Source organism: Buteo buteo, chromosome 22 (assembly GCF_964188355.1).
Source record: "Buteo buteo chromosome 22, bButBut1.hap1.1, whole genome shotgun sequence".
NCBI lineage: Eukaryota > Metazoa > Chordata > Aves > Accipitriformes > Accipitridae > Buteo > Buteo buteo.
The window spans coordinates 19,135,666-19,151,632 of NC_134192.1; the positions used below are offsets into that span (position 1 = coordinate 19,135,666).

Below are 15,967 nucleotides of genomic sequence, written 5' to 3' on the forward strand. Positions count from 1 at the left end.
GTCTGTGTAAAACAAGGCATAACTACCTTAAAAAAATAAAAATCTTTAGACATTCAAAATAGTTGTGCACAAACTTCACTTAAAAACACCTTACACAAAAAAAAGCAACATCTCAAAATTGTACAGATGGCAAATATAATGAAACTCAGCAAAAAGTAGAACTTGCTTGATATCTTACCCATGTCCCCAAAGAAAATTGTGTGATTATATGATCTTAACATCTCTAAATACAGACATGCTAAATGTATAAAATATTAAGGCTAAAGAATACTTTAAGAGATACTCCGTAAAAGTTTAGATTGTATTTAAATTTTGATATATATGTTAGTTGAAAACAAAACAATACTGTAACTCCTCAAGGAAAAAAGTATACATTTACATTCAAGCAAGCAAGCACGAGTCAATAGGCCTTTTTTGTTCAAAAAGATTCATAAACCTTACAATCAAAATACCAAAGTGTATTAAAATATTATTAGCTGAGATGTTTACACTACAGCTGTCCACACACAGAGGGTGCCCTTTACTTCATTTCCAATCTCTGCTAACCACCTTTGTTCACATTAAAGACTTATGACAAGAAAAATTAAGAAACAAAAATAATGTAATATTTTGGATACTGGATATGGAATCCAAAACACTGTAGTAGCTTGGAAGCAAGTGTATTCCATGGTCTCTCAAAGGGCACTGAGTTATGGGCAAGCAATAGCCACTGAAGAAATCAATGGGAGTGAGTTGGAGACATTTACCTATAGAAGAGAAGCAGAGATACCTCCAGATCTAGGTGAACACAGCATCCCTCCTGCTTTCCCACTGTGGCCCTTAGGAGAATTTGGAGGGGGCAAATTCCTAACCACATAGCAAAAGGAGGCAACATGTTCCTGTATGCTGGATAATCTATAGACACTTAAAATGCATATAGAGGCCAAAGAAGTAGTGCACTTCTGTTATTAATAATTTCTGAAAATCAAAATGAGATTCACCCAACTCCACAGTGCAACAATTCCTGTACCAAGTAACTAAGAAAAAACAAAAATGTCTTCACACAGAAATAATTTTTTCTTCTACACAAACACAGAGGGTCCCAAGTTATTCAAGTGAAAAGGGGTAAGTCCATGTTCTTCAACAAGAAGCTCCTACATTATAAAGCTGCCCTTTGAAACTTGCATAAGTAAACGGCAGAACCACCAGGTTTAGAGGTTTACTTCCAATAAAGCATCTATGGAGTTGCAATTCTATAGGATTTTAATGACAACACAGATTTTAGTGAAGATAAAGTAATGTGTTACAGCTACAAAAATTAAATCTTTTGATACTTTCTGCAACACTAGTCATAGAAGTAAAACATTTCAGAACACGTGACTTTAACTTGGTTAGGTTACTAGCACAGAAGTTCTCCTCCCCTCCTGTCAGAAGGAGTGCATTGCCATGTGTTTCCATAAGATGTGGTTAAAATAGAAAGGACATGCACACTGACACTATCAGAGAACAGATAATGACTGTTTAGGTTTACGTCACAAAAAGAGTCTGATACGACAAAAAGTTATGTGCCTTTTAAACTCAGAAAAGCAACCAGCACTACAGAAAAGTATTTTTTCCAGACACAAAAAACTTAATCACAGAAAACCTGTTCTATTAGAGGTACAGATGTCTTATTTTTAGAACATGCCAATCCTGCCCTCACTCTTGCAATATACTTGTTCATTAGGAGCATTTGATTACTGATCACTCTGCCAGGCTTGATGAAGCAGGCATTAAAGAAGTAGAAATCTAAGGCTGATATTAAGAGGCTGAAACTATCACTCACTACTCACTGTCACAACACCCTGAATTCTGCTAAACATGGTGTTTGACAACTGCATGTTTACAGGAACTTACTCTCTCAAAGACACACTGGGAATTGAGAATATTTTTTCCTAGACTGTCTTCCTCAAGGAAGAGTTAGAACAGTAGATAGTCTACCATGTACTCCAACTGATTAATCCAATTAATTTTAGCAAGTATTATAATGTAACTTTGAAAACCAGCAAGAAATGAGGACTTGGGAAACATAACTGAAAAAGCACTTTTCTATATGCACAATTATGTAATACCCATTTAGCTTTCACTACTTGGATACTTAGAACAAAGCAGTTTCTGCATGTACATTTTTATAAAGCACAAGTTTTGCTAAGCATTTAAGAAAGCAAGGTTTGCTTTGTAAAATTTTTCCAATCAGTAGTATTGAAAACCATTAAACAGGTAAATTAGTAACTCAGAAGATTAGAATAAAAATAAACCAGAATAGACTGAATATGAAGTAGATGATACAGCCCATTTACCCCAATACATTTGTAAGAATATCTTTAGAAACACAGGAGGAATGTCTTCTGGGTTATCAGCTGAATGTCCCTGCTATTAGAAGCAACTCTGCCACACCATTCCCTTCAGAAGCGGACCTATCTCCAAAGCCTCAGGTTTTTGAAGATTATAAGCAGCTGAGTTTCTAGATAGCTGCATTCATGATGAATTCATATACATTTATTCTGGTGTTAACGTTGCCTTTTACTTATGCAACTTCATTTTTCTCCCCAATGCTTATGCACATCACTCTTCTCCCTGTATGGTTATAATGTAGTCATATCCCCTCTCAGCTATTTATATTGCTAATCTAATCAAGCCAATGTTTTCCAGCTTCCTTCTGTAGACTGTTTCTCCATCCCTCAATCATCTTAAGTAGTTTTTAAGTTCAGCTTCTCCATTCTAAATCCATTTTTGAGAAACGTACCGAGTATTTTAGATAAGGTCTTTGAAGTGCATTATTCAAAAGCATAATAATTATCCTCTCTACTGGAAATACTTGACCTGATACACCTTGCGATCACATTTGCCTTTTTTATGGTGTACTGGGTCTGGCTGGGATGAAGTTAATTTTCATCACTACAGCCCATATGCTGCTGTTTTGACTTATGACCAAAACAGTGTTGATAACACACCAATGTTTTTAATACTATTGAACAGGGCTTGTGCAGCTTCGAGGCCTTCCCTGTTTCTCATTCTGCAAATAAGCCGGGGTGGTCCCACCACCCCGACGAGTAGGCCAGGGCAAGTGGTTGGGACTGGGTGAGGGCTTAGCTGCTCCATATACAGTTATACCAAAGTGGTGGCTATACATGTTCTGTTGAGCACAGACTTACTATTAGTTATCCTCAATCATTTCCAACTGATAAGCCACCATTACAACACTAGCTTCCAGCATTTTACAATTAACATGTAAGATCATGACCTTACACTTTAGCATAACATATTACATCCTATTTCTATTAATTTAGGTCTCAAGATATCTCTACATTTGTTGTAGACATAACTAACCAATATGAAACTATTCTGCACTTAAGGTATTCAAGGTGAGGTTTTTTTCCTCTCTATTGATTTTTGATATTACTAATCCTGTAGGCTTCTCAATCAAATGATCCAATATCCCTGATCAATAAACATAAACTTAGAACGTCTGACTTATTTCCAAATAACTACGTATCATGTGCATAAGCTTTCTGTGAGAAAACATACTCAGTGGTCAAAGACAGTATTTTTAGCAATGTAAACATATATTAGAAGTGCTTATCAATTTCATGTCGACATGGCCTGAGGCAGGACACCATAGTCAAACACATCATTGAAGTCAGACTGGAAATAGTTTCCAATCAAATGGGAACTTCCAAAAACATTATGCCATATCAATCCACCCCACCCCCCTCAAAAGAAAACTCACAAAAACCCCACAACCCAACAATTTCCCAAATAAAATATGAATGAGAATTTTGGATACCAAATATATAGTTCCAAACACATTAGGTAGTATAAGTCTCAGAATATGACACTATGAGAAAATTTAACAGTATGTTGAGCTCAAGAGTTTGAGGTCTATGAGTAAACAGCGGCCCTTCCTTTAGAGCCTCAAGAAACTGAAACTCCAGAAATGTAGGAGGGCCTTGGTGACACAAGAAAAACTGCAGATGAAAGACAAGCAAATTTAATTTGATAAATTTCATTTACACTGTATGTTTTGCAACATAGTAATTTTATTAAAAAGCATTCATTTTAAAATTTGAAGAAGTTATGAATTGTATAAGTAACTGTGAAAAGACCAGGCAACTCACATCAGCCCAGTGTCCCTGGAATAACCATTTTCCAGGTCCAAGAAAGGAAGAAGAAATTAATTTAGAAAGCCTTAGAGGGAATGGGACAAGGGTGCAAGCAGGAGATGGGGAAGGATGAAAGAACAAACTGAGGCCCAGTACGTCAGCTAGAATCTGAATCTGTGTATGATATTAAAATAAACCAATTCAACACCAGTATCATTGGTGTGCTACATATCTGTATACCATTCCAGGTTTACACGTTTCTCTGTTACAGTGTCACTCCCAGGAGATCAGGGGGGGCAGTGTACACACTTGCTCTCCTCCTACTGTGAGGAAATCAGAGAAGGATGTAAAGAAGCTGTATTCCATACCTCCTTCTCTCCAGCTGAGAGGTTTGGGGCTCAAAATAAGACCAAACCAGCTTGAGAGCAGGTTTGATTTACAGATGGTTTTTGGGTTGTAGCAGTATCCTGAAACAGTCAGGTAGTTTCATCTATCACTAGTGACAAGCTGAGTTGTTTCCACAAGAAGCCTGATGAAACTTCATTATTCACCAGCCTGAATCTAGTAAATGCTTGTCTTGGAAACTGAAAAACTAGAATTATCAGAGCTTTCCTTTTGAAAGGGAAACTTTATAAAGCAAGAGATTCAAAAGTACTTTTGTTAACAGTGTCTTTTAAAGACAGTTTTACAGCTACATGTGAGCATATTCAAAAGCAGAAGTGAAATAAACAAAACAGTAAACACAACTGATACACTTATAGCTGACATCCAGGAAACTCTACACTATTCTTACTCTTGGATTGTTACACCTTTACAGCATTTTTACATGGACAACAAGCTATCAACAAAACCAGAGATATTTTCACATACCTGAATCAAGGATTCACTCAGCTTCTCTTCATCAACCTCTAAAATTATATTTTTTATTTCTTCGTAAGGCAAACGGAAAGAACCCAAAAATATTGCTGAAATTCAGTAATACATAATTAGTATCAAGAAGGCAAACTTAATTTCTAGTAACTGAAAAATCATATCTTGATTCAAAATAAGATGGTTCACAATTAAGAAGTTTTCTACATAAAACAAACACTAGATGAGCCACACTATTGCAGTTTGACTTATAATGAATTTCATTTCTAAGAAATTAAACTACGACAACACTTTCAACTGTTTAATCAGCCTCAGTTGCTCCCTAGCAGTGTTACTTATCTCTAGCAATAGTCCTACTTTTATGAATGGCAACATCTACATTACTACTTAAAGAGACTTATTCAGCCACTAGAAGACTTCACCTATTATTTTTTTGCTTTCATAACCATGTATGAATAGTTGTACTGCATTTACAGTTGGGTGAATGATATTTACATGACATTCTAGAAAAAAATTCCATGTCAAAAGGATAATTAAGAGCTCGGCAAAGACAAAAAACAAACAAACAAAAAAAGCCCCCAAACTCTAACACCTTTTAGGGTAACAAAACTTATACAAGAGAAAATGTATATTATAAAACCTTCAAAGATGGAGTTCTCCAAGCAATTTGATCTCAGGATGTTATAACATCTCAGAGCCCCATGCAATAAACTACAAAGTATTCCTAACACAGATTGATTAGTATACCATTTTAATAAAGTGCTGTATATTCAAACTAACTACTGTGGCTGATTTTCCCGCATCCATATTTTCAAAACTTGAAGTTTTATGTAACTTGTGTCATAGTTCATTTTCTGCTTAATAAAAAGTGCTCATGGATGTGGTGATTAACAATGCACAGATTTGGTTTTATACACTTCATTTGCCACAGGCATAGTTGGACTAGTGACATTTTATGGTATTTCTAATTCAAATACAAGAATCTACTACTCTTAATGATTGATTTCCCCCATAATTAAAGAGAGAAGCAGCAAGTTAAAAAAAAAAGAGGTAGGGCTGTTTTCCTTATAATTTATAGTAGTAGTATTTGTACCTAACTTACCCTATTTCATAATATTTTTCTCTTTAAAAGTCTAACCCCCATCAAGGTCTACTTCTCCATTGCTCTAACCAGGAAGAACCATTTGGAATGGCCTCTCAACCCCAACCCACAAAACCTACCAACACCATGCCTTCCCTGAACCAATGATTGTCATTTAATTATACTTCCAGTCTAAAGCAATTAATAAAAGAATCAATATTTTGTTACAAAAAAAAAATACAGTTCATAAACATTGAAATCTACACCATTTTTCCATGTTACTTTAAGTTTTCCCAAGTTACATGATTTGAATTCAGTATACATGTAAAAAAACTTCTGAACTTAAGACTCATGTTCACATTAGCCAGTTTTTAGATAAAGAATATTGCACATATAAACAAAAAACATTTAAGAACAGTCGTGTGTGTACATGCTAATTAAATATTCACCTAATGCATTTCACATCACTTACATAGATTTTGTGCCGTTTTTCCATCCAAAATTCTTAACTCTTTAACCCTTTTCTTTGACTGAACTACTTTCTTTTCTTCGGATTCTTCTACTGTCTTTTTAGCTGGAAAGAACATATTTATTAAATTCTTGATTAATTATTACAAGTCTTCAATCTTAACACACTAATAGCAACTCAGCTAGAAAGCCATAATAATGCATCTATTAGAATCAGTCCAAGGCAAAATGAATGCACTGCCCCAACATACTGTAAAATAACCAAAGAAACAAAGCAAATTTACAAAATTAGGAGGAACATGACATGAAAATGTTAATATGACAATGACCAATTTTCCAAAGCACTATCAAATTATATTTATACATTTTAACACAGGAAATTTGTTATCTTCAGTTCCAGTTTATTCCAAGCTCTTTTAAAAATACAGTGATTTGGTGTTACCTCAAAGCACGTGAGTGCCCCCTGTTGAAATACTAGTAACGCAATACCATTTGAAGTTCTTCATCCAAAACCAGTAAGATAAATAATTTGAGGTTTATCACACTACACAAAGGTAGGTTTTTACTAATTATTTATGTTGTCCCTGGTAAAGAGCAAAACCAAATAAGAAAATACCATATATTTTAAATTGATTTATTTTTAATTAGCAAGGATCACTAGCATTATATTCAGTACTTAAAATTACATAAAGTAACGTGGTATTGAAATATTTAAAATATATGCTGATTTTTTGCATCATTTAAGATACTTAATTCTCACAGAATTTTCTTAAGTATTAATTAAGTAAACCCATTAACAAGGATTAATTTCCTTTTAAATATCACATAACATACCTGGAACTGAAGGAATAGAAATTTAACATGCTCAACATTAATTAAACTTAAAGAACATTTTAAGTCATTCGAAAGTAACCGAAAAACTTTAAAGTCAAATTAAGAGGAAGTTTTAAGCAGACTAAATATGCCTTTCTTCTCTGAGTATTGTTTTTTGCTGTACTAATTTCATCAGCATGGGTTTCATTACAGGTGTCTCCTAAGAAAAGATGTTAGTTTTTAGTGTGAAGAATAACCCCAAAACCTCAGTTTCAACTACTTAAAAAAAAAAAATAGAACAAAAGAAAAAATTATTTTTCTCCTTATACATATTACCACTAGGAAGACATGTGGCACCAAATAATTCTACTGGGTTTATACCGCTTGAATAATTAGTTTACCTTGGGCATTCTCATACCAGTGTTAACTAAGCTCGTACAAGATAGTTCCCTCATGCCCTGCTACCTCTAAAAAGTCTAAAGCAGAAAAAGCTAAACAGAGAAGACAATTCAACAATGCAATACTTGCTCTCCCCTTGTCCTGCCATTATTCTGCAAGCCTAACTACATAATATGTCCAGCTTGCTTTATATTTGTAAGAGGACAGAGCTACACATCAACTTGATAATACACAGATAATACTCAAAATTCCCACCAGCACTGACCCTTTAACCATAATGAAGTACCGTTTAAAATCCTGAAGTGACACTCCATGAACTAATCACACCCTTACCACTAATTGTTCTCAATTAAACAAGGAAATAAAATCAGGTGCTCAACAAACAAAAACCACCCAAGAGTTAAAAATTAGTTGTCCCATGAGAAAGCAATAAAAATTAGAGGTCTGTTATATGAACAGAAGCTATTGAAAAGCCTAGATTTATGTCTGTTGAGACAGGTGTGAGAAATTATTCAAGAAGATGAGTGACCTATTCCAAACTTCATCTGTTTAAGAATTAAACCCTCCAGATTTCCATATATGATTGAGTCTTTAAAATGTTGAACACCACACACCCTCACAACCCACTCACAGACTACTATACTTGTCACAGTAGTTGCAAACACTAAAAACAAACCTGTTCTGTAACCAGCTGAGATAACACACCCACATTTCAGTGTGTAATCATTTCAGTCCTGTGGCTTGCAAAACTGCAGAGGTAACAAAAATATTAAGTAGTAAAAGAAAACAAGAGAAACATAAATGTTTTTATTACCAAACCTCACCCCACACAAAGGTAACTTTTTTTCCTACAGTGGCAATTCACATACACCTGATCAGACACAACAAGTGAGAGAAACGCCTTTGTGAGCAAGAGTTCAAGGGCAAAGGTGTTATATGAGCTCAACTCAAAACACGGATTAAGTTACTCGGCTACTACAGTATCAAAAAAAATAAAGACAGCTTTGGGGGCTCAGCTTTTAAGCATACAATATTTTATAGAAACAGACACATACAGGATGGGCCGAGTCAGAATTCACAACGGTAATTCTGCCCGTACAGGGCAAATAACCAATTTTCATTATTATCCCTCCTCACTTGTTTCCAGATTACACTCCTCTAATGGCTGTGAAACTAGTAACCACATTTAGAACACAAAAGACCAAACGTTCAGAAGTTTTATAACAAACCGTGGCTACTCTTACCTGCTTAAGCCTGAAGGGCTGTAACACCACCACTTATAAATCATCCATTTTATAAATATATAATGTCTGGGTTAGATTAAAACTTTTCCACTTGGAAAAGACCAGAGAAGATGTTCTTTCCAAAGGTCCTTATCTTTTCAAGTGTGAGACTCCAAAGACTTTAAGTTAGTTTTATGCCAATTCACAAAAAAACGTGAGAAATACTAGAACCAGATGCTTATGTGACTGCACCAAATTCACAATATAGGCTAGCATCAACACCAATCTTACCAACCTAAGACTAATAGGCAGAAAGAGACATTAAATTACTAAAATTTCTCCAACACAGTTTGACCCATGCTTGTGATTACATTAAGCATCAGAGAGCTATCAAAACCCATGCTCTTCCCTCTTCTGTTAGTGGCTCTCTCCCTCTGATCACGTAGTCCATTGTAGCAGTGACTCAACTGTAACAGGACTACGGATTACAGAATTTTAAAAAATAAATAAATAAATAAATAAAAAGCTACTTGAGACATTTCATAATACAGTATATACTATTGCTGACCAACCTCCCAACTCTTTTCAGCTACTTCTTTCACAAGTGCCTGTTCAAACATGAGACGTGCTTTTTGGTTTGATGCCACAGAAACAGAGGGAGAGACAAAAAAAGGATTTTATAGCAGTCAACATAGGGTAGCTCAAAAAAGCAAGATGAAAAATCAATCTGGAAGCTAAAGCACCTGTATTACTTCATACAGACCTTGGAGTTTAGTGCTGTGATTATTCATTACAGCACTTTGGTAACAGCACTGGCTTATATCTTCATTCAAAATCAGCTTTTTTTCCAACTGACAAGTCTCACAGTCAGTACCCAGAGCTACTGACAGTCACAGCCAGGTTTCCATAACAGAGATGGTCATATTTTAGGAAAAAAGGTATAGCAGAGAGAAAATTTACTTACATTCTGACCACAATAAATGGTTAAGCAATAGGACCCTAGAAGAAACAGGTCAGCTCTCCAAGTCTGAAGCTCTATTCCACAGGGTCCATCTCCCACCCAACTCCCTGCTGAGCTAGCCATCCACCTCTGAGCACCCTGCCCAAGTTTGCCTCTTTGGTTTCAGAACACATAATAAGCTTTTTCCCACCTTAAATAAGGCTTGACCCAAATTCAGCCTTCCAAATTCATGGCTCACCTGCCTCACAACCCAGAACTTACTCACTGATCAAGTTTATGTCAGTCCTCCACTGCGCTAACAGCCCCAGAATGATGGCAGAATCCTTCAATAAGTGGTTAAGCCTGTCAAGGTACTCTAGCAAGTCACTCTCTGCAAAAGTGACAAATATCTCCTTCACAAGTTGTCAGTAAGAGAGTCCAGAAGCCCAAGTGTTTTGTCACCACATGAAAGAAGCATGCATACCAGCACAGTAGAGTTCAGAGTCAAAAGGGCCTTTGAGGTTGTCCTCTTGTATTTCAGATCACCAGGTCTGTGGTAACACCTCTGTCTTGTTGATGCAAAGCATTTTTAAATCCCCCACCCTACATCTCGTTTTTCTTCTTGAAAGTTAATCCCTTTTCACACAAATTTATGTAGATTAATATTTGGATTTATCTGGAATACATACACACACACATACATATATACACACACACAAACAGACACACATACATGTGTGGATTTTTTGTTTTGAAGAAATGGAGAAAATTATACTCTTGGTTATTTAAAACTATTTCCCCATTCACTTGGGAAGAAGTAAGAAAGAAGCAAGCATTTAAAACAAACAATTAACAGTCATTGAAATGACAAAATACTCCCCAAATGCGTAATTCTCACACCAGTTACACCTATAGAATGTTTCAGCTCGGTTTACTTTTCCTTACCATTTACCTCAAGCAGACAGGAGAGGGAAAGACAAAGAGAGCCAATATGATAAAGCAAAAGGGGAAAAGGTAGTTCTAGCACACACAGATATCTTTTCAAAGACCAGAAAATATAGAACTAAACACCAACATTATGTAGCCTACTTTTTTTTTGTTTTTTTTAATTTAGATTAGAGTTCTACTTCGTTAATAACAACATATTTGTTTATCAGTGTTGGAGGAAAAAAGCTGATGCAACATACTGCAAGGGATTGTTTTCTCTTCATCTTACATTATGCAACGCATGTGCAGCTCAAGTGTGTACCTTTAGCGATACCTTCAGCTGGGAACTAATTTAATCCCACAGAAAGTGCACTGCTTGAAACCCATTTAGGGTCAAAAGAAAAAATGACAACAGTAAACAAAATGTTATATAAGTTTAAAATACATTAAGCAAGATTAATGATAATCATGGCAAAGAACATACACAAACATGTTGAAATACATCAGAGACGTAATTAAGAAAAAAATTCTACCATCAGTACTTTTGCACTTCTGTAGCAAAAAAAGTAAGCACACACAGCTCTTGAAAATTACCATTCTACACCTGTTCATTAATTTAGCTACTGAATGGCATTAAAAGTAATCATTACAAATTTTTAGAAATACATACAATTTTATTTAATGTTCTTGGAGCTGTTAAAGCTTACGTTGAAATGTCCAGTTCATATTAAACTCGTCCTTTCTTTTTTTTAAATAAGCAGTAAGTATTTTTAATAAAGAATTAGCAGTAAAAACTGTCAGTCATGAATATGATGAGGATGAAAATTAAAGTGAGATAAAAATGAGTACATTGAATCACAGTGTGGAGAAAGCAGAGATTTAGGTGAACTTTAGCCTACCTGAACCTGAGCCTTAATCTCCAATTTCTCCTGAGTCTGTACCCACAATGAACAAACGCCCTTATATTGTCATAGGAAATGAATGAGCAATTTCATCTTATCTGGCAAGTGGCTTACTATTTGCATTTACTAGTATTTGGCAGCAAAAGTAAATATACAAAAGAAATTGCTTTATTATTCCCTTTACCTGAAAAAAAAGATCTATGGCTAGTATAGGAGAATAGGAGGAAAAAAAAAATTAAGTGTACGTACAGTTGCAAGGGATGTAAACTATACATACAAGAGTATGCTTGAATAGCTGAAACTATTAATTACACTGAAAATTTCACTCAAAAATCCCCCTATGTGATACAACTTCACAGAAAAACGAAATAAGGAGCTAGAAATGCCATTGAAAGATTAGAAGATATTTTGTAGCACAAAAATTCAGTAAATTCTATTGCAACATAATAAAACTTCTTGAAGCCTGGCTAAATTGATGATATCAGGGAAGGTACTGATAGTTTTCTATTTCTGTATTACTTCTAGAGGCACCCAAGAATGGAAATAAAAGTCAAAGAAAGGGGGAGAGGGAATAAAGTCAAACATAATGTACTCTCAAATTTGCACTTGCTCTCTTCCCTCACCAATACACTGAGTCTTTCCATTTGTCTAACCACATAATTTCCACACTCAAATGAAACGGTGCAGCAGTTCACACAAGTTAGGCCTAGTTAGCATAAGTCTACGAACTTCCACCAACCACTTGTTTCAGTAAAGTAAGTGAAATATGACCAACCTCTTGCTCCAGACAGCCGAATGAATTCTGGCAAGTTTTGCGTGCTCAAGGAAATAGAAAAACTATGCAAATAACCTGTTGATCACCTACAAGTGCAAACGTGTCCAGAAGCAGAGCCCTGACAATGGCACCAAGTCAGAAAACAAGACTGCAAGCTAAATGGACCAGTGACCAAGGAGGTATTCTCTATGCAACCGTATAACCAGTGAAACTAGAGAATATTCAATGGATCCCGGAGGAGAGACTCTGGGAGATGCCACCGTTTGCACAGCTGAAGCCACAACTTCTCTCGTAGACCACATCCCCTCTCCTGCAGAATGTGCACGTCATGCAATAAGTGAACTGCATAAACTGAGATTCAAGTCGTTTGGTACCCAAATACATTGATAGTCTCCACGCTGTCATTTGGTCTTCAACTTTGACAAACAGCAAACCATTTCCCCAAATATCTAGAGATAAATGCAAGAGCATTAACAGATGCTAGCCACGCCCTCTTGTCAATTAAGTCAGCAGCTGTGGGATCTCATGTTTATTCCCAATGCCACCTGGCATTTTTCAGTTCACCTAAAATCACTCAGTTATCAACTCCTGAAGTAACATTAATTAAGCACTCCTGCTGTCACTCTGTCCTTCCTGCAATCAGAAGAGCTAAATACCTGGTACAGCATTAAAAAAAAAATTACAAAGAAAGCAAGCAACTGATCTGAAAGTCGATCATAGTTTAAGCTCTCAAGATAAAAAAAAAAAAAAACTGACAAGGGGAAAAAAACATGGAACCTCTTGCAATCTCATATGGTTTTTGCCTAATTAATGTAATCAAGCTGAAGGAAGTGACATGAACCCAACAGATTATGCTCTGTGGAAGAAAAAAAACTAATCATAACTTAGTTTTACAAATGAGTTTTAACAAAAAAATATCAAGGTATCTATATTCCTATTATTTGTTCTTATAATACAATTGATTATTATTATATTTGACCACCACCACATTTAATGACTATAGGAAATATTTCTTATTCTATTAAAATTGCCCTAAACCAGCTGCAACTAGTCTAATTTTCAAGTGCAATTTGAAAATCTGCATCACAATTTCTAATTTAAACAGTTACATGTCCCACTCTATATTTTTTCCTCTCATATCAGGCCATCATCACCACAGAACTTCAAGATAGGACAGCTATAATTACTTTCCAGATTCTAACTGATATGCCTGTTATCCATACGACTGTCAAAAGTAAAAGTACCAAGACTCAGACAAAAAAAAAGGTAAAACAAAACATCAAAAACCTGCTATCATATTTTATCAATATTTTTATAAACTTATTTTCTGTTATTACTGTAACAAGTCTAGTAAACAAAAATCTTTTAAATGAATAGTTCCGCTATTGTTCCTTTTGATTAGGCTTGTAAAAGTCACATCTTTCCCAGTGAAGACACTTATGGGAATCACATTTTACAAAGGAATTTTAGAAATAATGAAGCAAAAAAAAAAATCACAAGATCCAAAAAAACCCTTTATATAGTCAAGGTAAATAGATATTGGTGTTTAATGAAAAAGACTAAAATTTTTAGTCAAAATTAAGTGCTAAATTGATTTCTTTTCCTCAGTCACTATGATACTTGACATATAAAGCTCCTAAGTATTTAAAGACTAAGTAAAATACACATTTCCAAACGCACATTCCAGTATCCTCTCCCTTTTTGAAGCCTTGCTCTACCATCAAGGTTTTAAACAAACATGCACAAAAAATTGTTTCACTTGTACATATCTAAATCCCAAAACCCTCAATTTGTTTACCATCTTCAAGATCTACTGTAGTTTTTCATCACAGAGTCATTTAGATGGGAAAAGACCTTTAAGATCATCAAGTTCAACCATTAACCTAGGACTGCCAAGTCCACCACTAAACTATGACCCTAAGCACCACACACATCTTTTAAATTCCTCCAGGGATAGTGACTCAACCACTTCCCTGGCAGCCTGTTCCAGTGCTTAACAACCCTTTCAGTGAAGAAAAATGAAGAATCTAAACCTCCCCTAAATGGCACAACATGAGGCCATTTTCTCTTGTCCCATCACTTGTTAGCTGGTAGAAGAGACCAACCCCCACCTCGCTACAACCCCCTTTCAAGTAGTTGTAGAGAGCGATAAGGTCTCCCCTCAGCCTCTTCTTCTCCAGCCTAAACAACCCCAGTTCCCTCAGCTGCTCCTCATAAGACTTGTGCTCTAGACCCTTCACCAGTTTTGTTGCTCTTCTTTGGACATGCTCCAGCACCTCAGTGTCTGTCTTGTAGTGAGAGGCCCAAAACTGAACACAGTATACGAGGTGCGGCCTCACCAGTGCCGAGTACAGGGAGACAATCACTTCCTTAGTCCTGCTGGCCACACTATTTCTGATACAGGCCAGGATGCCGTTGGCCTTCTTGGCTAGCTGGGCACACTGCTGGCTCACATTCAGCCAGCTGTCGACCAGCACCCCCAGGTCCTTTTCCGCCAGGCAGCTTTCCAGCCACTCTTCCCCAAGCCTGTAGTGCTGCACAGGGTTGTTGTGACCCAAGTGTAGGACCCAGCTCTTGGCCTTGTTGAACCTCATACAGGTGGCCTCAGCCCACAGATCAAGCCTGTCCAGATCCCTCTGTAGAGCCTTCCTACCCTCAAGCAGATCAACCCTCCCACCCAACTTGGTGTCATCTGCAAACTTACTGAAGGTGAACTTGGTCCCCTCGTCCACACCATTGATAAAGATATTAAACAGAACTGGCCCCAATACTGAGCCCTGAGGAACACCACTTGTGACCGGCCGCCAACTGGATTTAACACCATTGACCACCATTCTTTGGGCCCGACCATCCAGTCAGTTTTTTCATCCAATGAAGAGTATGCCCGTCCCAGCCATAAGCAGCCAGTTTGATACTGTGGGAAACAGTATCAAAGGCTTTACTAAAGTCTAGGTAGACAACATCCACAGCCTCTCCCGCATCCACTAAGTGGGTCACCTTGTCATAGAATGAGATCAGGTTAGTAAAGCAGGACCTGCCTTTAATAAAGCCATGCTGACTGGGCCTGATCACCTGGTTGTCCTGCACATGCCACATGATGGCACTCAAGATGAAGGCTCAAGGCTCCATAGCCTTCCCTGGCACAAAGGTCAGGCTGACAGACTTGTAGGTTCCCAGATTCTCCTTCTGGCCCTTCTTGTAGATGGGCATCACATTTGCCAACTTCCAGTCAACTGGGACCTCCCTGGTTAGTCAGGACTGCTCATAAATGACTGAAAGTGGCTTAAGTGTAATCTGGTTCATCTTGGTTATACACTCTGACCTATACAGTGAAATACACAACGTTACATTTCCATTGACTAAGTACTTAAGAAATTTTATTTAATGTTTAGTAAAAAGAATATTATTCACCTACTAATTTTAAGTTAAAAAAAAATTATTGATAATT

The 15,967-nt window shown here is 36.4% G+C and overlaps 1 protein-coding gene across 6 annotated transcripts in view; it reads right to left on the reverse strand.

Annotated features, from left to right (window-relative positions):
• Positions 1-15,967, reverse strand: part of DIAPH2 (diaphanous related formin 2) — a 302,075-nt gene that overhangs the window by 204,781 nt on the left and 81,327 nt on the right. For all 6 annotated transcript variants that reach the window (XM_075054004.1, XM_075054006.1, XM_075054005.1 and 3 more), the window contains 2 exons: positions 6,545-6,646; positions 4,992-5,086 (listed from right to left, as the gene is read on the reverse strand). In XM_075054004.1, coding sequence (XP_074910105.1) covers positions 4,992-5,086; positions 6,545-6,646 — 197 coding nt within the window. The remainder of the gene's footprint in view (positions 1-4,991; positions 5,087-6,544; positions 6,647-15,967) is intronic.